The following is a 23,719-nucleotide window of genomic DNA, read 5'->3' as shown; positions in this document are numbered from 1 at the left end:
ACCACATGATGATTATTGCAGTACAAAAGACTTCAGGTGTATGAAGTCTCCATTATGAAGTCACTATGTGGTCAAGGAAAACCCATAACACAGTTCTGCATCATCTTTGAGCATGAAATGAGAAGTAATAGTTACAAAGGTTTAGACCTCATTTTAGGTGGGTGGAGCCATGAAAATCATTCCTGCCCCAGTGGCTAACTACGCATCAAACTGATGGCTTCATTTTATAGCACATAACTTGTGCACATCTGGTTCAGCTTTATTAATATTGATGCAAGCAAGATATGAACAAAATCACTTTGTGGCGTATGGAGGGCAATGTGACAAGACAAACTGCCAGATTATGGATTCCATAAATACAACAGTAGATTCAATGTACCGTATTTTCCGGCGTATAAGGCGACCTTTTACATGTAAAAAAATTGGCCAAAAAGCAGGGGTCGTCTTATACGCCGGGTCAGCTCCTCGGATGCCGGCTGGGTGTTCGGTAATACTGTATGTAGCTTCGGCTACATACAGTATATACCGCTGAGCCAATCCTGGTGTGCGATGTATTCAAATGAATACAAAGCCTGCTCGGATTGGAGTAACGACCTCTGCCAATCCGAGCAGGCTACTCTGTAGCCTGCTCTGATTGGCTTGGAGAGTCAGAGCGGCGCGGGCTGATGATGTTACAGCCTCTGCCAATCCAAGCAGGCTTTGTATTCATTAAAAGAAAACATCACTCGCCGTGATTGGCTCCAGCAAATGCAGGAAGAAGGAAGAAATATGAAGCCTCGGAAGCCACGAAAGCCGGGTCGTCTTACACGGTAAGTACAGATTTAAAAGCATTTTTGTCCTGTAAGATTAGGGGGTCGTCTTATATGCCGGGTCGCCTTATACACCGGCAAATACGGTACATTTATAGAGTGCCGTTGTTTTTTTACATCAACTCTTTTCTAAACAGTGTGATAAAAACTAAGGCCTTATAACTTCCTGGAAACTCGTAAAAATTATATAAATGCAATTATTAATTGAAGTATGCAGATTTAAACAGGGATATTTAAAAAAAAAAAAAAAAAACAGTCATTTCAAATTACGGATGCTGCTGCTGTTGGAGTTTACTTTTGAGAATACTGATTGTCCTGCTGATCTTCAGCAGGTGTTCAGCATCTTTAGTGCCGGGGTCACACTAGCGCGATGCGAGAACCCTGCGAATCATGTGCGGGTTCCCGCATCGCTCCCGACACGCACGGCAGTTCACACTGCCATATGCGAACTGCTGGGGAGTGTCATATGTTAACGACACCCCCATTTCAGCTTGCGTATCGCACTGCGAACTGACAGATCGGACATGAATCGGATCGCATATGTGTGAACACACATGCGATCCGATTCTGGTCCGAACAGAAAAAAGGGTCCTGTGCGTGTTTGGACCGAATGCGGTTCAATATCAGCCATTCTATCTGTATGGCTGACATCGCACCTGCACAGACATCGCATGTAAAGTGAACAGCAGTGCGCTGCGAATTACATGCAATGTCTGGCATCGCACTAGTGTGAACCGGCACTTAGGCTGGGTTCACACTGCTGCGATGCGAGAACCCTGCGAATCAACTGCGGGTTCCCGCATCGCACTTGACACGCATGGCAGTTCACACTGCCATATGCGATCTGATGGGGAGTGTCATTATATGTTAACGACACCCCCATTTCAGCTCACATATCACACTGCGAACTGACAGTTCGGACATGAATCGGATCGCATATGTGTGAACACACATGCGATCTGATTCTGGTCCGAACAGAAAAAAGGGTCCTGTGCGTGTTTGGACCGAATGCGGTGCGATATCAGCCATACTATCTGTATGGCTGACATCGCACCTGCACAGACATCGCATGTAAAGTGAACAGCAGTGCGCTGCGAATTACATGAGATGTCTGGCATCACACAAGTGTGAACCCAGCAAGTAGTATACAAGTATGTACCCAAAAGGAGAAAGTCATATAGTGTGAAATCCAACTAAAATACTTTAACCACTTCCCGCCGGTACGGCGTAAATGGACGTCCTCCCGTTTCAGTGGTGCACCTACAGGCATCATCCCAGTATTGATCGTTTCAGCCGGCGAGTCTCTTCAAGGCAGAAGTGGTCTCGGTGGCTAATTAGCCACCCGACCACTTCTGCGGGTGGCAGAAGGGTGAGCGATGTGGCCAGCGGCAATGGCTGCCCTGTACAAAGAGAGAAACAGACGTTGTTTCCCTTGCTCTGTAACCCTGGAAACACGGGTGCGACAAGTAGTTTGTCCCTTTCGGTTCCGCCCCTTTGTTTAACTGGCCAGCTACATGGGAGGCCAGAGGAGAGATTTAAAGGCGAATAAACCTCAAATCTCTCCATAAAGAGGCCCGGTCACAGCCCATGCTATCTCAAGGGATGTTGTTCATCCCTTGTGATAGCAATAAAATTAGTACAAAAAAAAAGAAAAAGTGTAAAAAAAATTTTTGTAAAAAATAAATGAAAAACATTTTAAGACCCCTTTCACACCAGGGCGTTTTGCAGGCGCTATAGCGTTAGAAATAGCGCCTGCAATCTGCCCTAAAGAAGCTCCACCATTGTCTGTAGTGTGAAAGCCTGAGGGCTTTCACAATACAGCGGTGCGCTGGCAGGACGTCAGAAAAAAGTCCTGTCAGCAGCTTCTTTGGAGCGGTGAAGGAGCGTTGTGTTTACCGCTCCTCCACCGCTGCTCCCCATTGAAATCAATGGGGCAGTGCTGTAATACCGCTGGCAAAACGCCGCTATTGGGGCATATTGCCGGTGGTTTTAACCCTTTCTCGGCCGCTAGCGGGGGGTAAAAGTGCCCCGCTAGTGGCCAAAATGCGCCGCAAATTCGGCGGTAAAGCGCCGCTAAAAATAGCGGCGTTTTACCGCCGACGCAATGGGCGGTGTAGTGTGAAAGGGGTCTAAAGCTCCCCCGTCCCACCGTGCTTTCACACAAACAAGTTACTCCCACACGCATATGTAAACGGCGATCGAACCACACGTGAGGTATTGTCACAAACGTCAGAGCAAGAATAATTATTATAGCACCAGACCTCCTGTGCAACGCTAAACTGGTAACCTGTAAAGGTGTTTAAAGCTTCGCCTATGGGGAATTTTAACCACTTGCCGACCGCCGCACGACGATATACGTCGGCAGAATGGCACGGGCAGGCATATGGGCGTATATATAAGTCCCTGCCTGCCCGCGGGTGGGGGGCCCGATCGGGCCCCCCCCCCGGTGCCTGCGGCGGTCGGCATTCCTTCGAGAGCGATCCGGGATGAGGGGGCGGCCATTCATTCATGGCCACCCCCTCGCGATCGCTCCCGACGAATAGAAATCCCCCGTGACATCACTTCCTCTCCTGTAATGTAAACACAGGAGAGGAAGTGATGTATTCTCTCCTCCGTGTCGGTATTTTTCGTTCCGACACGGAGGAGAGCGGAGCGGTGAGTTGCACCAACACTCTACACACACAGTAGAACATGCCAGGCACACTCACACCCCCCCTTTACCCCCCGATCACCCCCCCAATTACCCCTGCCCCCCAGTCACAGTGACACCAATGTCATTTTTTTTTTTTTTTTTTGCATTGGTGTCATTTGTGACTGTAATAACTGTTAGGGCAGTTAGAGTTAGCCCCCTTTAGTTCTAATGTACCCCCCTAACCCCCCCAATAAAGGTTTAACCCCGTGATCACCCCCCGTCGCCAGTGTCACTAAGGCTGGGTTCACATTGCAGCGGTTTATGAGAACGAATGTGATTCGCACCGCACTGCAGTGCAAATCACATCCGATCTCTGTGCGATTCGAGTTCAGCCATTCGCCGCACCCGCCGCAAATTCGCACGGGACCCTTTTTTTGGCCCGCAGCAGAATCGGATCGCATGGGTGTTCACACCATGCGATCCGAGTTTGCAGATCGCACTGCGATATGCGAACTGATCTGGGGGTGTCAGTAACATTTCACTGACACTCCCAGCAGTTCGCATAGGGCAGTGTGAACTGCCGCCGGGAGGCATGCGATGCGGGAACCCGCCGCGCATTCGTGGCGTTCCCGCATCGCTCCAGTGTGAACCCAGCCTAATAAGCGATCGTTTTTCTGATCGCTGTATTAGTGTCACAGGTGACGCTAGTTAGGCAGGTAGGTATTTAGGTTCGCCGCAGCTTTTTATAGCGCCAGGGACCCCCATATACTACCGCATAAAGCCCCCTGATTGCCCCCTAGTTAACCCTTTCACCAGTGATCACCATATAACTGTTACAGGTGACGCTGGTTGGTTAGTTATTTTTTATAGTTTCAGGGCACCCGCCATTTATTACCTAGTCTCACTAGTGTACCCCTAAATTTAGGGGTGTCTACTTTCCAAAATGGGGTCATTTGGGGGGGGTTTGTGCCATCTTGGCATTTTATGGCCTTCAAAACTGTAACGCCCTTAGAAAGCCTGAAGGCGGTGCTTGGTTTTAGGGGCCCCGTACGCGGCTAGGCTCCCAAAAAGTCCCACATATGTGGTATCCCCGTACTCAGGAGAAGCAGCAGAATTTATTTTGGGGTGTCATTTCACATATGCCCATGGCATGCATGAGCAATATATCATTTAGTGACAACTTTGTGAAAAAAAAAAAAAAAAAAAAAAAAAGTTTGTAATTTTCCCGCAACTTGTGGCAAAATATAAAATATTCCATGAACTCAACATGCCTCTCAGCAAATAGCTTGGGGTGTCTACTTTCTAAAATGGGGTCATTTGTGGGGGTTTTGTGCCATCTTGGCATTTTATGGCCTTCAAAACTGTAATAGGTAGTGAGAAGTGAACTCAAATATTTACGCCCTTAGAAAGCCTGAAGGCGGTGCTTGGTTTTCGGGGCCCCGTACGCGGCTAGGCTCCCAAAAAGTCCCACATATGTGGTATCCCCGTACTCAGGAGAAGCAGCAGAATTTATTTTGGGGTGTCATTTCACATACGCCCATAGCATGTGTGAGCAATATATCATTTAGTGACAACTTTGTGTAAAAAAAAAAAAAAAATTTTTTTTTTTGTCATTATTCAATCGCTTGAGGCAAAAAAATAAAATATTCAATGGGCTCAACATGCCTCTTATCAATTTCCTTAGGGGGTCTACTTTCCAAAATGGGGTCATTTGGGGGGGTTTTGTACTGCCCTGCCATTTTAGCACCTCAAGTCGTAAACTAAAAGCTGCGTAAATTCCAGAAAACGTACCTTAGTTTGTAGATGTGACAACTTTTGCGCAAACCAATAAATATACAATTATTGACTTTTTTTTTACCAAAGACATGTGGCTGAATACATTTTGGCCTAAATGTATGACTAAAATTGAATTTATTGGATTTTTCTAATAACAAAAAGTAGAAAATATCATTTTTTTTCAAAATTTGCGGTCTTTTTACGTTTATATCGCAAAAAATAAAAAATCGCAGAGGCAATCAAATACCATCAAAAGAAAGCTCTATTTGTGGGAAGAAAAGGACGCAAATTTTGTTTGGGTACAACATTGCATGACCGCGCAATTACCAGTTAAAGCAGCGCAGTGCCAAAGTGTAAAAAGACCTCTGGTCATTTACCAGCAAAATGGTCCGGTCTGAAAGTGGTTAAGCACTGTAGTTTGCCGCCACTCCACGGGCAAACGCAATTTTAAAGCGTGACATGTTAGGCATCTTATTTACTCAGCATAACATCAAAAATTGGGCTAGCTTCAGTGTTATTTATTTTTATTCATGAAGGTGTTTTTTTCCCAAAAAATTGCATTCGAATAACCGGTGCACAAAAACCGTGTGACATAATAAAAAACGCAACACCTACCATTTTATTCTATAGAGTCTCTGCTGAAAAAAAAATATATAAAATGTTTGAGGGTTCTAAGTAATTTTCTAGGAAAAAAAAAAGTAGATTTTTACAAGTAGGAGCAAAGTGTCAGAAATGGCCCGGATGGCAGGTGGTTAATATAATCTAAAATACACTTGCCACAACTGTCAGTTATGACGAAACGCATACGGCGGAGACCGACATCATGATTTTCTGGAAATGAGGCGATATCACAATACTTATTACAATTTTAGATTTTTTTTTTTCACAGTGCCAATTTTTTTTCTTTCCTGTAAACGTATTTTAGCCTTTATTAAAGTATTTTAGTTAGATTTCAAACTATGTGGAGTTTGTCATTCTCCTTTTGGGTACAATACATGTTGATACTGGTTGGAGAGCTGATGGAGTTCTTGCTGGAGTAAATGGAAACAGCTTGTAAAGACCAGATTGCTTGATGGAAGGAGTAACCAAAACAAATGACATATTACTTTTTATAACAGAGTCATATCGTTTCGTTAAGCAGAACGGACTCTGTGTGGTGGTGGTGGTGAAGCACTTTGAGAGGTTTTAGGAGGAGGATTGTCATTTCTTCACAACATTTTTGGACTATTTGGGACATTTTATTTGAACTTTTCTGTTATATGTTTTTTGTCACATACTATATTGATTTAGCTGGATTGCAGTGCAGCACATTATTAATTTCTGTGAAAAATCTCATGGTGTGCCAGCAGCTCTTATAATGACGATTTATGAATTATTTTTTTTACCACTCTATGCGCTTGCTCCTATGTGCATGCTGGAAGCAACTTTTGCCACAGTTCTTGGTTAAAAAAAACAAAAAAACAAAAACAAAGAAGAGGCATATTACTGTATATGAAGCCTAACTGCATTACAACAACAAATCAAGAGGGTTCATTTGTGCATTAAAGAAATCACTGACGATCCAGAACACCCATAATAATAGTACCTTCCTCTTGCACTGATGTCTCTGGCAGTCCCGAGTTTTAGGGCATTTGGTCTCGCATAAATAAGGCTTATGACAGGGTATTTGCTTGGTGTGCTTTCCACAGCGACATTGCCTTTCAACCTCCTTTGGAAAAAATAAAATATAAAACAGATTTTTCAGCTTACACTCGGAGAGTATTATCCTTTATATGTAATTTTGTGCCTTGAACCACTAAAAGCATCTCCCCATCAATTAATAAATGTTCTGAAACAACTGTCAGACTCTGCAGACACACTGAATCGGTGTACTTCAAGAAGGTCAACTCAACATTGCTTTTTATTGGATAAAATTAGTAACGCTGATTACAGCCACGACCTTGAAACAAAACATTTAATATAAAACTGACTCTCCAAGATCTTGAACACTGGCCAGTAAACTTTGGCTCTATTATTTATATTACAGTTGCGTCTAACATTTCCATATGTGTACAGAACTTGATATACAAGACACGATGATTACAATAGTTAAAGTAGCTCAGTCACATCAGTCTGAAAGGATGTCACCTGAAGTAAAAGGATAATGTCTCCACAATATTCGAAAATTATTTTAGACATACTCATTTCTGAAACCATTCCATTATACTGTTTGCAGTATAATAGCAACACTATGTTGTATTCAATGTCCTATAAAGTTCAGCATGTTGGAAAGAATCCCAATGAGTGCAATAAATACTCAGGCAGCCAACTATACTCTGTTGGATGTATTAAATCTGAACGCCAGATAGATATAAAAACACACAACTAAATATTAAAAGGAGAAGTACAACCAAAGCTTGTCTGCCTGTACTTCTGTGGATCACAGGAGTGGAGTCTGTTCTGCACACCTGTGACCCATTTTCAGCTGACAGCAGGCTCAAGTCCGCTGTCGGCTGACATCACAAAGCCGGTCCAGGCTCAGGCAAGAGCAAGACAATGATGTCGGGATCTGCCCACATACCTGTATCGGCACAGTGGGCCGCTGAGAGCCTAGATGAGGGAGGGCAGAGCATAGAGTGGTGACCGGAAGTTACCAGTTCTCTGCTCATGGAGCTCAGAAAACCTAGCGATCAGCATTGTATGATCGCTCGGTTATCAGCGTTAGAGCCGGTGAGGAAAACCGTACCGATGCTGCATCAACCTGGGTAAGTATGATGGGGGGTTGTTAGGGAAGGTCCATACTTCACTTTTGAATACAAGCAATTTAACCCCTTGGCGCCAAAACTTCTGTGAGCCGCTGGTCACTGTGGCGGGAGAACGTGCTCTTGAGAGAGTACTTGTTTATACAAGGAGCTATGCTATGAAAGTAGATCACTAGGCTTGCAGAGAGTATTGTCTATATCAGTGATGGCGAACCTTGGCACTCCAGATGTTTTGGAACTACAATTCCCAGGATACTCATCTACACTGCAGAGTGCATGAGCATCATGGGAAATGTAGTTCCAAAACATCTGGGGTGCCAAGGTTTGCCATCACTGGTCTATATCAACGCAGAACTTTAGGTTACAAGTGGATGAGCTTCATGCTTGTCAGGGTATTTTGGGTTATTACACACGATAGTGGTTAAATGGCAGTACATAGCGAGGCAAGTTCTTTCCGAGGCCTGTGCATGCGATGAGATTTCAGTGTCTGTTCTTCCCTCCTATTAACAAGTGACACAAGTATTTGTGCCCCGAAAATAAGCTAGGTAAGTAGATGTGCCCATATCTGGTCAACTCCCACAGGTTCTCTCATAAAAAGGTGGCAATTTATTAGGCCACCATTAATAAATTTTGTGGCGCAATGGTGGTCATGCTTTGTGGTGGGCATGCTCCTGCGGCCAAAAGTATTTTGTGAACAAATTGGTTGATAGCGTTTAATTGTTGATCGTATAATACACACCTTTGTTACAAGAGAAAATGTGAGAATGATTTCAATATGGGCACTTCTGCTTACCTAGCTTCTTTCTGGGGCGCAAACACTTACCTTCACATAATAAGAAGAGAACAGAAAGCTCATCAGTTTGCTGCCAGTCACAAGTCAAGAGAGCGTTTTTGCTGCATTTCTGGAGTGTTTCGCATCTATGAAAAAATAGGATTTTTGTACTCACCGTAAAATCCATTTCTCTGAAGTTCATTGACGGACACAACATTTTCATCTTGACCTTAGGTTATATCGCCCTTTTAGGAGAGGACTAGGAAGAAAGTGTTAAAGACAGCAACACTTGCACAGTACCTCCCAGGGGGCGGTCCTACTGGCTATAACCCCTCACACTGCATTCAGCAGCTCAGTTCATCAAAAGCAGTACAAACAAATAGGAGGGGTGGGTGCTGTGTCTGTCAATGAACTTCAGAGAAAAGGATTTTACGATAAGTACAAAAAATTTGATTTTTTAAACTGCTTACTTGTAAAATTATTTTCTTGGAGTACATCATAGGACACAGAGCCTCAAGTATTTACTTAGTGGGTTATGGGCCTACCTTCAGGTGTTGACACTGGTATAACCAATACAGGAAGTTGACTCCCCTACATAACCCCCTCCTCCTTCCAGGAGCGCTCAGTTTTTGTAGCCACGCAATATAAGCAATATACTCTCTCACCCCATAAAACAGAGGGGCGGGAGCTCTGTGTCCTATGATGTACTCCAAGAAAAGGATTTAACAGGTAAGCCGTTTTAAAAATCCTATTTTTTTTATCGTACATCATCATAGGACACAGAGCCTCAAGTATTTACTTAGTAGGATGTCCCATAGCAATGCTACTTGAGGGGATGGAGACACAACCCGTAGGGTAACCCCCAGACCAGAGGACTTATACTGCTGCTTATACTGCTGCCTGCAGCACACTGTGCCCAAAGGCGATATCCTCATTCCCTCTTACATCCACTTGACAAAATTTTGCAAATGTATGTACCGAAGACCAAGTAGCAGTCTTGCAGATCTGAGACATGGAGGCCTGGCGACACACTGCCCAAGAAGCACTAACTGCTCTGGTAGAGCGCTCCTTAACTTAAAAAGGGGGAATCTTTCCCTTTAAATCATAAGTTTAAATTATAACTTGCCGAATCCACTTAGTGAGAGTGGATTTCGACACCGCCTGTCCTTTTTAGGACCCTCTGGCAGAATAAATAAGACGTCAGTCTTACGAATCTGAGCAGTTTTCTCTAAATAGATCTTCACTGCTCTCACTATATCAAGACAATGTAGTGACTTTTCTTCCCTGAAACATGGTCTTGGGGGAAACGATAGCAGGACAATATCTTTATTCAGATGAAAGCCTGAAACTACTTTTGGCAAAAAGCCTGGACGAGGGCGCAATACCACTCTGTCCTCATGAATAATCAAATATGGCTCTTTACAAGAAAGAGCAGCCAATTCTGAAACCCTCCTTGCTGAGGATATAGCAGCCAAAAATATCAGCTTCCTAGTCAGAAGGACTAAGGGAACATGCTGTAATGGTTCAAATGGTGGTTTTAGTAACACTGACAAAACTAAATTCAAGTCCCAAGGGGTTAAAGGTGATTTAACTGGCGGATTAATCCACATCACCCCCTGCATAAAACCCCAGACTAAAGAATGCGTAGAAAGCGGTCTTTGAAATAAAACCGATAAGGCTGAGACTTGGCCCTTAAAGTGGTTGTATAGTCCTTTTTGGGGCTTTTACCTACAGGAAAGCCTATAATAAGGCTTACCTGTAGGTAAAAAAAAAAAAATCTTCCCCTCGCAATGCGCCGCTGACAGCAGCGGCGCATGCGCACAGGGGTTTCTCGGCAGGAAGCCTGGCAGACGCCGGACCCTGCTGGGAAGAAATATCCTGCGTGCATGCGTGGGAGTGACGATATCACGGCTCCCGCCACTCACAGCGCCGGAGCCCGAATACCCGGAAGAAACACAGAGGGAACATGTCAGCTCCCTCGGTGTGGATCGGACCAGATGTCGGGGCCTCGTTCTAAGGTAAGTATTTCATAATGAGCTAGTATGCGGTGCATACTAGCTCATTATGCCTTTTCCTTTGCAGGTGGGAAAAAAAAACACATCAGCGGGTTCACAACCGCTTTAATAGTACTTAAGGCCAACTTCATCTCTACGCCCAATTGTAGAAAGGCAAGGATTCTGCCTATAATATATCTCCGAGGGTGCCAACCCTTGGATTCACACCAGCTTTCCAGACTCTATAATATATGGCTCTAGAAGCTGACTTCCTAGCATTACTCAAAGTAGAGATAACTGACCTGGAAAGCCCACGTTTCTTCAGAATGTGTTTCTCAATAGCCAAGCCGTTAAATTTAGCATTCGTAAAGTAGAATGGAATATCAGCCCCTGAGATAGCAGGTCTGGCCTAAGTTAGAATCTGGTTCACCTCTCTTTGAGCTGAGAGACCTTTGGCGCTCCCTTGGTGATTGATATATGCCACAGCCCTGGCATTGTCGGAATGGATCCTGACAGGACAATTCCTTAAACTAGAGGTCCAGGTTTTTTGTTTTTTTTGAGCCAGATACACTGCCCGAATCTCTAGGATGTTGATGGACAAGGCTTCTGCTTCCCAGCCTCAAAGGTTGGCATTTGTCATTACTACCTTCCAGATAATTGGTCTGAAGGACTTTCCCTTCAGCAGGTTCCAAGATAGTAACCAACTGAGGCTTTGGGACACTCATGGGGACAGCCACATTGGCAAGTCCAAAGCTTGAATCATTTTGTTCCAAGCAGACAGGATACTGTTTTGAAACAGTCTTGAATGGAATTGGGCATAGGGAACTGCTTCGACTGAAGCTACCATCTTCCCTAACAACCTCATGCAAAGGCGAATTGAAGGATTTCTCTTCGTCCTGATCATCCTCACCAGCTCTTGTATGGAGCTGATCCTTGCGGGAGGCAAGAACACCCTTTTCTGGGCTGTGTCTATGATCAGGCCCAGATACTCAAGTCCTTCTTAGTGGCTTTAAGGAGGATTTCTTTAGGTTAAGAATCCAAACCAAACCTTCCAGGTAACTGCTGGTCTATTAACAATAGATTGTCTAAGTAAGCCAAGACAGTTATGCCCTGTGCCCTTAACCTGGCTAGAGGTGGGGCTAGTACCTTTGTGAATACCCGAGGTGCTGTAGCAAGCCCGAAGGGCAAGGCTACAAACTGAAAATGCTTCTGTTCTACTTCGAACCGCAGAAACCTCTGGTGAGGAGAAAATATAGGGACATGCAGATATGCATCTCCGATGTCGATGGATGCCAGAAGTTCTCCTCCTTGCAGGATGGAAACAACTGACTTGATTGACTCCATGCAAAAGGAACAGATCTTCAGAAACGGAGTTGGATTCCGTAGATCTAGACTTGGTCTGATATCCCCATTTGGCTTTCGCACCGTAAATAGGTTTGAGTAAAACCCCAAACCTTGCTCTTGTTTGGGAATCTGTCTGATCACCCCTTCAGCCAATAAATCGGTCTAATGCTTGCAACAGGGATTGCCTTTTTCCCTGGATCCTTGGGAACGTTTGATCTCAGTAAACGAGATGGTGGAAACTCTTGAAACTCTAGCTCGTATCCTAGAGACACATTTGTCCTGAATCTCCCTTTGCCAGACTTCTGAGTACCTCAGAAATCTTCCCCCCACCTTGGTGAGGGGAGATGCCTCTTCATGACGTGGTCTTGGTATTGTGCTTTGCAGACTTGCGGCCCCAGGTCTTCCTTTGTGCCTGGGTTCGACCCTGGGCTCTTGTCGTAGAGTCTGATGGTGGAGGCCATCGCCCCTGCCTAGGGGTGGATGCCCCTGGCGCGGGGGAATAAAAGTCAGTTTAAACAAAGGGCGCTTATATTTTCTCTTGACTGGCAAAAGAGTACTCTTTACGCTGGAAATTGTTTGAATGTATTTATCCAAACTATCGCCAAATAATCGTTCTCCCATCAAGGGGAAACTAGTTAGAACAGGCATGTCCAAAGTCCGGCCCGCGGGCCAATCGCGGCCCGCAGTCCGGTTTTGAACGGCCCGCCTGGTGTGCTGCGGGATCAGGGCTGTCAAATGAGCCGATCCCCGGCACTGTGTGAAGCTCCGTCGGCTTCAAAAGTGAAAGTAAAGTGCAGAGGAGTGTGCTGTGCTCTCTGCTTCCCCCTACAGTGCAGTACCCGGCTGAATGAGGAAATGGAATGGAAAGGTACTGTACTACAAGCTAGATTCGTTTTAAAAAGGCTTCATTTATGTGTATGTGTGTGTGTGTGTGCATGTCTGTATGTATGTATGTGTGTGCATGTGTGTCTGTATGTGTGCATGTGTGTCTGTATGTATATGTGTGCATGTCTGTCTGTATGTATGTGCATGTGTGTCTGTATGTATGTGCATGTGTGTCTGTATGTGTGCATGTGTGTCTGTATGTGTGTGTGCATGTCTGTCTGTATGTGTGTGTGTGCATGTCTGTCTGTATGTGTGTGTGTGCATGTCTGTCTGTATGTGTGTGTGTGCATGTCTGTCTGTATGTGTGTGTGTGCATGTCTGTATGTATGTATGTGTGTGCATGTTTGTATGCATGTGTGTGCATGTGTGTCTGTATGTATGTATGTATGTGTGTGTGTGCATGTGTATCTGTATGTATGTGTGTCTGTATGTATGTGTGTCTGTGCATGTGTGTGCATGTCTGTATGTATGTGTGTGCATGTGTGTCTATATGTGTGTGTGTGTGCATGTCTGTCTGTATGTATGTGTGTGTGTGTATGTGTGTCTGTATGTGCATGTGTGTCTGTGTGTGTGTGTGTGTGTGTGTGTGTGCATGTGTGTGTGTGTCTGTGCATGTATGATTGCATGTGTGTGTGTGTCCATGTATGTCTGTATGTATGCGTATGTGCATGTGTGTCTGTATGTATGTGCGTGTATGTCTGTCTGTATGTGTGTGCATGTATGTGTGTCTGTGCATGTCTGTATGTATGTGTGTGCATGTGTGTCTATATGTGTGTGTGTGTGCATGTCTGTCTGTATGTATGTGTGTGTGTGTATGTGTGTCTGTATGTGCATGTGTGTCTGTGTGTGTGTGTGTGTGTGTGCATGTGTGTGTGTGTCTGTGCATGTATGATTGCATGTGTGTGTGTGTCCATGTATGTCTGTATGTATGCGTATGTGCATGTGTGTCTGTATGTATGTGCGTGTATGTCTGTCTGTATGTGTGTGCATGTATGTGTGTCTGTATGTGTGTCTGTATGTATCTGTGTGCATGTATGTGTGTGTGTGTGTGTGTGTGTGTGTGTGTGTGTGTGTGTGTGTGTGTGTGTGTGTGTGTGTGTGTGTATGTATGTCTGTATGTATGTCTGTATGTATGTATGTATGTGCCTGTATGTATGTATGTATGTATGTACGTGTGTGCATGTGTCTGTATGTGTGTGTGTGCATGTGTCTGTATGTATGTAAGTATATGCATGTGTCTGTATGTGTGTATGTCTGTGTGTATGTGTATGCATGTGTGTTACTTTTAATCCAGACCCCCCCCCCATTCTTGTACCATCAGAACTGCTTTTGTGGTGCTTGTGTGTGTGATAGCAGCCAGGATTGCTGCTCCTCTGAAAAGCAATCCATATACAGATCGCTTTTTAGAGGCATTTGAAAGGTGGTAAAGAGGCATTATGTTGCCTCCTCACCACCTGTTTTAAGCCTGTAAATGTAGCATCACTATACCGCAACTGTGCAGTCCACACATTTGCGGGGTAGTTGCAGTGCAGGCCCATTCACCCTGAGCATACCTCCAGCTGCAGCCACAGCGTGTGTACACCCCCAGCTGCTCCCTCTGCAGCTAAAGGGGGAGAAGTTGGGGGTGGTAAAAACAGCTCAACCATGTAGTTTTACTGCCCCTCCAATAAGCCCTTGGCTCACATCTGCATGGCTGCATGCTGTGTGTAGGGCAGCCCATGCATTTCAATGGGCTTCCATACCCACAAAAATGCAGGGAAAGAAGTCCCAGAGCTTTTTTTTTTTTTTAATTGCGCTGCACCAAAAGCACCCCATGTTTCCAATGTGTGGGGTACCATTAAGACTTAACGGTACCCCTAATGAACAGAGCATGCGTCTGTGTGTCGGGCAAACGAGCGCGACAAAGGCACAAGAATTTTTGTTGGGCCAGGTATGAGTGCTCGAATGACCGAATTTTAATGGTTCAAAGAATGTCAGGCAAAATGGTCGGCCCTCACACATGTTCACTTCATCGAATCTGGCCCTCTTTGAAAAAAGTTTGGACACCCCTGAGTTAGAAGGTTCTTACGAGGCGTTTCAGCTGACCAACCCTTTAACCAAAGGGTCCTTTGCATATGTACAAGTACAAGCGCAAGGCGTGATGCCTGGTGAATAGAATCCTTCATAGCATCTATAGCAAAGCATAATGCTTTAGGTAGCTTGGCCAATTCCTGTGCTCGTTGTGCAGGGAGCTCATTTGAGAGCATCTGTGAACTAGTCTTTTAAGGACTGACAGATGCCTATAGCTGCAATTGCAGGCTGAGCAACAGTACCTGCTAAGGAAAAGAGGATTTTAATAGACCTTCCAACTTCTTATCTGTTGGATCTATAAGCATAAGCGCATAAGGGCAAGTAAAACTTTTATTCATATTGGAAATCGCAGCGTCAACTGCTGGAACTTTCCATATTTTAGTGAATTTTTCTTCTATAGGATAAAGACTTGAGAATCTCTTTGGAGGGGAAAAATGCTTATCCAGATGATCCCATTCGGTATAAATAAGTATAAATGGCAGCGCATGCACCTGAGCCAATGGAGGAATCGGCTTCAGGGGGCCCTAGATTGCGGGATCCCTAAGAAGGTAAGTGTCCTTATTTTAAAAGTCAGCAGCTAAAGGTTTTGTTTAGTGGCTGAAACTCCACTTTAATTTGTGTACTTAGCCATGCCTGGTGTTCAGCTTTAACAGATTTGGATATACATGAACTTGGGGCAATCAGACAGTGCAAGGACAAATAGAAAAATGACATGAAAGATGCCTGGAGAAACTAGAAACAGTATCTGCAATCCATATGTAGTCTTGTCGTGACAGATAAGTTATTCAGTGGAATTCAATCTGTTATTTTACATTAGGGAATACATAAGAACAGGACACAGAATTAGGAGCCTGCTTGAATGTGTTTACAGCTTAGCACATTCTTATGATTAATGACCAATAACTGAACACTGACCTGTCTGCATGTTTCACATGGACCTCTGTGACAACGCTGGGAGCACTTATGTATTCCACACTCCAAAACCTTATCGCAGCTATCACCGCAAGTGGACACATCTTCTGTACAAGGCAAGGTGTACTCTGCGCAAACAAAACAAATGTGATTTATATGATCATGACCAGTGACATCTCTTATTTATTGGTTTTGTGAAAAAGCTGATATTACTGGCACTGTACTTCATGTCCACTCTCTATCTTGCTAATCATATACGGACTCATAAGAGCTTATTTAATAAGATCAACCAAAGAGCAATTACACCATGCAATACACAGTAGCAGTCAGGTTTCACCAGTTATCAGTTTCATTCAATTTCTTACATTAGCCTTACAGGTTTAACCACCTCAATAAATCGGACACTTCCACCCCCTTCCTGCCCAGGCCATTTTTCATTGCTGTCACACTTTGAATGACAAATTCTCAGGCTGCTACAAAAAAACAAAAAACAAAAACAAAATCAGTGTATATCATTTAGTCTGTGTAAATGTTATAGTCTACAAACTATGGCCATTTTTTCAGAGAATATGAAGTATAACACAAAAACCTTTCTTTCACTCATGGTTAGTGTTTGGCTGAAGCCATTTACACTCAATCAACTGTGTTTACTCTTTTTAACCACTTCTGCCCCAGACCATTTGCCTGCCCAAAGACCAGAGTGTTTTTTTTTTGCGATTCAGCACTGCATCGTAGTAACTGACAATTGCGTGGCCTTGCGACGTGGCTCTCAAACAAAATTGGCGTCCTTTTTTTCCCACAAATAGTTTTCTTTTGGTGGTATTTGATCACCTCTCTGGTTTTTATTTTTCACGCTAAACAAAAAAAATTTTTTTACTTTTTGCTATAATATCCATCTCCAAAAAAATATATATATAAAAAATATAATTTTTTCCTCAGTTTAGGCCGATACGTATTCTTCTACATATTTTTGGTAAAAAGAAATAAAAAAGAAAATCGCAATAAGCATTTGATTTGCGCAAAAGTTATAGAGTCTACAAAATAGGGGAGAGTTTTATGGCATTTTTATAAACAAATTTTTTTACTAGTAATGGCGGCGATCTAAGATTTGTATCGTGACTGCGACATTATGGCGACAGGTCGGACACTTTTGGGACCATTCACATTTATACAGTGATCAGCGAGATTAAAAATGCAGATTACTTTGTAAATGTGACTGTCAGTGAAGGGGTTAACCACATGGGGCGCTGTAGGGGTTGTGTCCTAGGGAGTTATTCTAACTGTGGGGTGGCTGGGTTACGTGTGGCATGACACTGATCACCACTGTCGATTAGGGACGAGGTCCGGCGTGTTCGCACACTCCACGTGTAGAGCCTGCCAGGAAGTCGGCGCAGCGCTGAGCTAATCACAGGCAGTAAGACATTGCCCTAATGCGTGGCTGCAGAGATCAGGCAACGTCTTACTGCCTGTGATTAGCGCAGTGCTGCGCCGACTTCCTGACGAGCTCTGCACGTAGAGTGTGCGAACATGCCGGAGCTAATCCCTACTCCCGATCTGTATCACTAGTGTCAGTGTCACTAGGCAGAACGGGGAAATGCTTGTTTACATCGGCATTTCCCCGTTCTTCCTCTCCGTGAGATGAACGCGGGTATCCAGCCCAGTCTGCAGGACCCACAATCACACTCACGGAGCTTGCCGCGGCGCGCGCCCACAATGCTGCGTCTTAAAGGGCAACCTACAGGTACGTTAATATGCCTCTACATGCCCCTTTGCCAACGTATATCGGTATGAGCCGGTTGGCAAGGGGTTAAATCATAACAGAAACTGCTCAAATGACCCTGATCAAAAGTTTACATACCCCAATTCTTAATACCGTGTATTACCCCTTTACCATCAATGACAGCTTGAAGTCTTTTGTGGTATTTGTGGGTGAGGCTCTTTATCTTCTCAGATGGTAAAGCTGCCCATTCCTCTTGGCAAAGAGCCTCAAGTTCCTGTAAATTCTTGGGCTGTCTTGCATGACCTGCAGGTTTGAGATCTCCCCAGAGGGGCTCAATGATATGGAGGTCAGGAGACTGAGAAGCCAACTCTAGAACCTTCACTTTATTCTGCTGTAGCCAATGACAGGTCGACTTGAACTTGTGTTTTGGATCATTGTCATGGAATGTCCAAGTACGTCCCATGCGCAGCTTCCTAGCTGATGAATACAAATGTTCCTACAGTATTGTCTGATAACATACTGCATTTATCTTGCCAACAATTTTGACCAAATTTCCTGTGCCTTTGTAGCACACACACTGCTGATTGGCATGTTCAATTCCTTGGATATCTTTTTATATACCTTTCCTGTTTCATACAGTTCAACTACCTTTTCCCGCAGATCCTTCGACAATTCTTTTGTTTTTCCCATGACTCAGAATCCAGAAACGTCAGTTGCAGTACTGGATGAAAGATGCAAGGGTCTGTCAGGAGTCCAGAAACTCACTGACCTTTTATACATACACACACACTAATTATAAGAAAACAGATCACAGGTGAGGATGGTTACCTTTAATAGCCATTCAAACCCCTTTGTGCCAACTTGTATGCATGTTATCAGGCCAAAATCACCAAGGTATGTAAACCTTTGATCAGGGTATTTTGGGTAGTTTCTGTTGTCATTATTATTATTATTATTTAAAAAGAGTAAACACAGTTGATTGATAATAAATGGCTTCAGCTAAACACTAACCACGAGTGAAAGAAATGTTTTTGTGTCATCATTCATATTCTCTGAAAAATGGCATAAACCATAAAATCTGCCAGGGTATGTAAACTTTTGAGTACAGCTGTATATATTTGATCAATCCCGATGTACTGACGAGCTATCTCATTTCTTGAGGCCCTAAAATACCAGTACAGTACAAATACCCCCACCTCCCAAATTACCTCTTTTTGGAAAGTAGACAGCCCAAGTATTTAGCAAGAGTCATGGCGAGAGTGTTTTGCAGTTGTAATTTTTTGTAATTTTTTTTTACAAAGTTGTCAATTTAACAAGTTATGTGTCCAACACAGCATAGGTGTACTTATATTTGCACATTACATTCTGCTATGCTGCCCGATTGCTATACCACATGTGAAACTTTTTCACAGCCTAGCTGCATAGAGGGGCCCGTAGGGGTTTTTGACACAAGGAGCACCTTTGGTCTTTCAAGCAGCATAAATTACGCATTCTTTTTCCTGACTACCCATCACATTTTTGGAGGCCCTGGAGCACCAGGACAGTGTAAAACACCCACAAAATAACTCCATTTTGGAAAGCAAAACACAACAAAACGTATTTTCTAAACAGCAGTGTCTTTTGAAAATGTATTTTTTTACACAAGTTTTTGAAAATGCAGGAAGGATTTTTTTTTTTTAAACAAAGTTGTCAGCACATCCTAGTCACACACACAGGGTCCCAAAATCCAAGGAGCACCTTCATACTTTCTAAGGGGCTTAAAGTGGTTGTAAACTCTTCCATATACTCAATGAAGTGACCGGCCTCAGGTGATACACCAAGATTAAACAAATCCTCCTACATAAAGTTGTACCTTTTTATCTACAGTCTTCTATACAGCTGTTTAAAGTCCAGAATATTAAAAACTTGTCTGAACTGGTGAGGAGCTGGAGTTACACTTTGCAGAGCTCAGTGAGAAAAAAAAAACTGAGAGCTGGATGAAACCACCCCCTCCACACAGCACACAGGAACAGAGCTGAGACTGTCAATCCCAGACTGTGTGCCGACAGTCACCCCCCATCCCCTTTTTTCTCTTGGTGTCAAGAAAACCTGTCAGAAGGGACTCATTCTGAAAGCAGATGAACAGAGCAGACAGACAGAAATGGCACTCCGTGCTCTTGAGACAAGTACACACTATAGGATGGAATGCTTTATTCTTATTTCACATCTGAGGTTTACAACCACTTCAATTTATGCATCTAACTTCCCGACTACCAGTGACCCATCATCCATGTGTGCAGGGAGTTCATTGCACACGGGCCCCCGGGGGAAGGGGGGGGTCTGAAGCTGCTGAGAAGGGGACTGGGGAATTCCTGTCCTCAGTCTCTTTCTCTGTCTCAATGGGGAGATGTCAGGGGACTGTTCAGACCCCTGATATCTCACCAAAGCCCACAAACAGGGCTGATAAAAAAAAAAAAAAAAAATTGCTACGAATATCACAAGATTAAACTGTAAAAAAAAAAAAAAATTGTAAAAAATAAAGTTGGGTAAAAAAAAAATATAAAACAAACCAAAAAAAAACTGACTGAATCCCCCCTCCCCCGACATAGTCTATGGCCCCAACCCCCTCCCCCCACCAACACTGTCCACAGCCCCAACCCCCCCCCCCCCAAAAAAGCATTGGGAAAACAAATTGTAAAAAAAAACCTATTGACACCATCCACTGCTCTACTGACACTACTGTGTTACGTTTGTTAAACAATAGGAATTTTTTTTATATTATTCAGACATAACATTACATGAGACAGTCTGTTTAGTAGTTGGTCATAAAAACAGAAATCAGATAACTGTCAGGTTTGGCTTGTGTGGATAATTCTCACACAAATGCTGTTGGATACAATGGGGTCATGGATACCATTGTTCTATTCAGCTGACATTTTGAGCCGTATATTGTCTCTATAGCTACAGGTCAAATATAACCTATGGCATGTATGATGGCAGAGTGCCATCTTGAGGAAGAATTTGAGAGTGCATCTCTAATTGACTGACAGACATGTTTTGTTATGGTAAACAACCTGAGCTATATAGAGCTGCAACTAACGATTAATTTGTCCGTCGACTAATCTATCGATTATTTTTTCGATTAGTCTACGACTATCCGATTATTTTTTTTATTTGTATTTTTTAATGAATCTAGTGTTTTTTTTTTTTTGATTAGCTAATTAATCCTTTGGATAACCTTGAGAGTATTGTATTGTAAAGTATTGTATTGTAGAGTATTGTATTGTATTGTATTATAGAGGCGGGCAGTGTATTGTAGCGCATTGGCGGGCAGTGTATTGTAGAGTATTGGCGGGCAGTGTATTGTACTGCATTGGCGGGCAGTGTATTGTACTGCATTGGCGGGCAGTGTATTGTATTGTATTGGCTGGCAGAGTATTGGCTGGCAGAGTATTGGCTGGCAGAGTATTGCATGGCAGAGTATTGCATTGGTGGGCAGAGTATTGGCGGGCAGAGTATTGGCGGGCAGAGTATTGGCGGGCAGAGTATTGGCGGGCAGAGTATTGGCGGGCAGAGTATTGCATTGGCTGGCAGAGTATTGCATTGGCTGGCAGAGTATTGCATTGGCTGGCAGAGTATTGCATTGGCTGGCAGAGTATTGCATTGGCTGGCAGAGTATTGCATTGGCTGGCAGAGTATTGCATTGGCAGGCAGAGTATTGCATTGGCAGGCAGAGTATTGCATTGGCAGGCAGAGTATTGCATTGGCAGGCAGAGTATTGGCAGGCAGAGTATTGGCAGGCAGAGTATTGCATTGGCTGGCAGAGTATTGGCGGGCAGAGTATTGCATTGGCTGGCAGAGTATCGGGCTGGGTATAGAGGGATGGCTGCTTCCATCCGACCTCTCCCCTCCACTGCACAGATCAGTACAGAGAGGGGAGAGAGAAACCGGAGTCATGTCATGACGCCAGTTTGTTTACAAGTGATCGCTCCATCTGAGCGATCACATTGTAAACGCCTGGGTGTAGAAAGATGGCCGCCGCTTCGGAGCTAGGCCGGAGCCGCGGCCTCTCCTAAGGCCAAGACCACGGAGCGCTCCGTGGATCGCATGTGCGCTCAGATCACGGATCGGTGACGATCCGTTGCACCCCTAGGGACGGCGAAACGGAGAGGGAGAAGAGAGGGGGGCGGCGCCACGGAGGGGGAGAAGAGGGGGACGGCGGCACGGAGGGCAGCGGTAAATACTAAGCACTGCCCCCACTGTGACGCATCAACGACCTGCACGCACGTCGACGTAGTCGATTACGTTGACGCGTCGTGGCAGCTCTAGAGCTATATAAAAGTTGCCAGGCATAAGCTGGACAGGACTTGATCATGCCTTAAGACCGAAGAGGAAAAGTTTGTAACCAGCCACTGAAAAAAGATACCCGATTTCCAAAGCAACTGCTAACTGAATCCTTGTTGTAAAGCGATATCATGAACACAAAGTAACTGGAGTGCAGAGTTCAGCCTAATTAATATTTTTTTTAAAGTCAGCAGCTACGAATACTGCAGCTGCTTACTTTTAAAATAAGGACACTTACCTGTCCAGGGCGCCCGCAATGTCGGCACCCAAAGCCGACCCGTCCCTCAGCTCATGGGTGGAGGCACTGCCATCTTCGGTAAGGGAGTCACTTCCTGGTTCCCTACTGCGCATGCACAGCTCGTGCTACGTGATCCCACTGGTCCCTGCTGTCTTCTGGGACCTGTGTGTCTCCCAGAAGACAGCGAGGGGGGCGGAGAAGGCGCTGGAAGTGGCGTAGATACCCGCAGGTGGCTCGGCTATCTATGCCCATAAGTGGGAGCAAAATACCTGTATTAGACAGGTATCTGCTCCTCCCAGAAACATGCCAAATGTGAAAATGGAGGGGGGGGGGGGGCGCGATTCTGAAAAGCGGAAGTTCCATTTTTGGGTCGAACTCTGCTTTAAGTAACTTTTAAGAGTATTTCTACTGTTCTAGACCCTAGGTCTGCTTATTTGCTAGGCATCTTGCTATAGATATCCGTCAGCCTTGTACTGTATTTCTAATATTGTAATAGTTTTGTATGAACGGCCAGAAATATAGCTTAGTGTAGCGTCGTCTATAGCAGTCCCGGTTCATAAAAAGTACGCGGCACCCCCCCTCCCCCAGGAATGCAGAAGTACAGGAGGCTAAAAAAGGAAGAGAGGGACGTAAAACCTTGCATTTGACTAGTGTGGTGGCGATTAGGGAAACTGACTGGTGACCATACATATTGGAAAAAATAAAAAATAAATAAAAAAACTTATGCTTATTACAGTGATGATCACTGTAAAAGAAAACATTTTAACTGTCATAAATTACTTTCATTCATGATTCCTGTTTACTATTGCGATTGTCGTGATGGGCTACAGCTATCACATGGTACAGGGCTGTGGTGATTGGTCACAGTAATCACATGGTACAGGGCCAAATCATAGAGATCTCAATAGTAAAACATTGCTATCCTGATGGCATTCATGACAGTTGATAGTAGTTAACCACTTCCCACCCGCCATACAGCAGAATGACGGCCGGAAAGTGGTTGTATTATCATGACTGGACGTCATACGAGGTCCAGCAGGATAAGCCACAGGGGCGCACAGCACGGCAATCGGTGATGTGGTGCATCAGTCTGACACACTACATCTCTGATCCTGGTAAAGAGCCTCTGACGTAGGCTCTTTACCATGTGATCAGCTGTGTCCAATAACAGCTGATCACAGTGTAAAAAACAGGAAGAGCCGTTTTTCCTCCACTCGCACTGACAGATGCGAGTAGAGGAGAGACGATCGGCTGCTCTCCTGATAGGGGGGTCTGCGCTAATAATCAGAGCATTGATTATCTGTGTAGACCCATCATAGATGCCAACTGGAGACCACCAGGGATGCCCACTGGAGACCACCAGGTGAGCCCACCAGGGATGCCAATCAGTGACTCCTGATCAGTGCTGCCCACCAGTGCCGCCTATGAGTGCCCACCAGTGCGCCCATCAGTGTCACCTCATCAGTGCCAATCAGTACTGCCTCATCAGTGCAGGACAAAACA

At 44.4% G+C, this 23,719-nt stretch overlaps 1 protein-coding gene across 2 annotated transcripts in view; it reads right to left on the bottom strand.

The window, feature by feature from the left end:
- Positions 1-23,719, bottom strand: part of NFXL1 (nuclear transcription factor, X-box binding like 1) — a 149,926-nt gene that overhangs the window by 93,850 nt on the left and 32,357 nt on the right. For both annotated transcript variants that reach the window (XM_077477531.1, XM_077477532.1), the window contains exons 10-11: positions 15,939-16,063; positions 6,803-6,925 (exon numbers count right to left, since the gene is read on the bottom strand). In XM_077477531.1, the coding sequence (XP_077333657.1) occupies positions 6,803-6,925; positions 15,939-16,063 (248 nt within the window). The remainder of the gene's footprint in view (positions 1-6,802; positions 6,926-15,938; positions 16,064-23,719) is intronic.

Source organism: Lithobates pipiens, unplaced genomic scaffold, assembly GCF_037356315.1.
Source record: "Lithobates pipiens isolate NorthernLeopardFrog02 unplaced genomic scaffold, aLitPip1_a1.2 Scaffold_13, whole genome shotgun sequence".
Taxonomy (NCBI): Eukaryota; Metazoa; Chordata; class Amphibia; order Anura; family Ranidae; genus Lithobates; species Lithobates pipiens.
The sequence above is the reverse complement of the archived record's forward strand: the minus strand, read 5'-3'. Positions and strand labels throughout refer to the sequence as shown.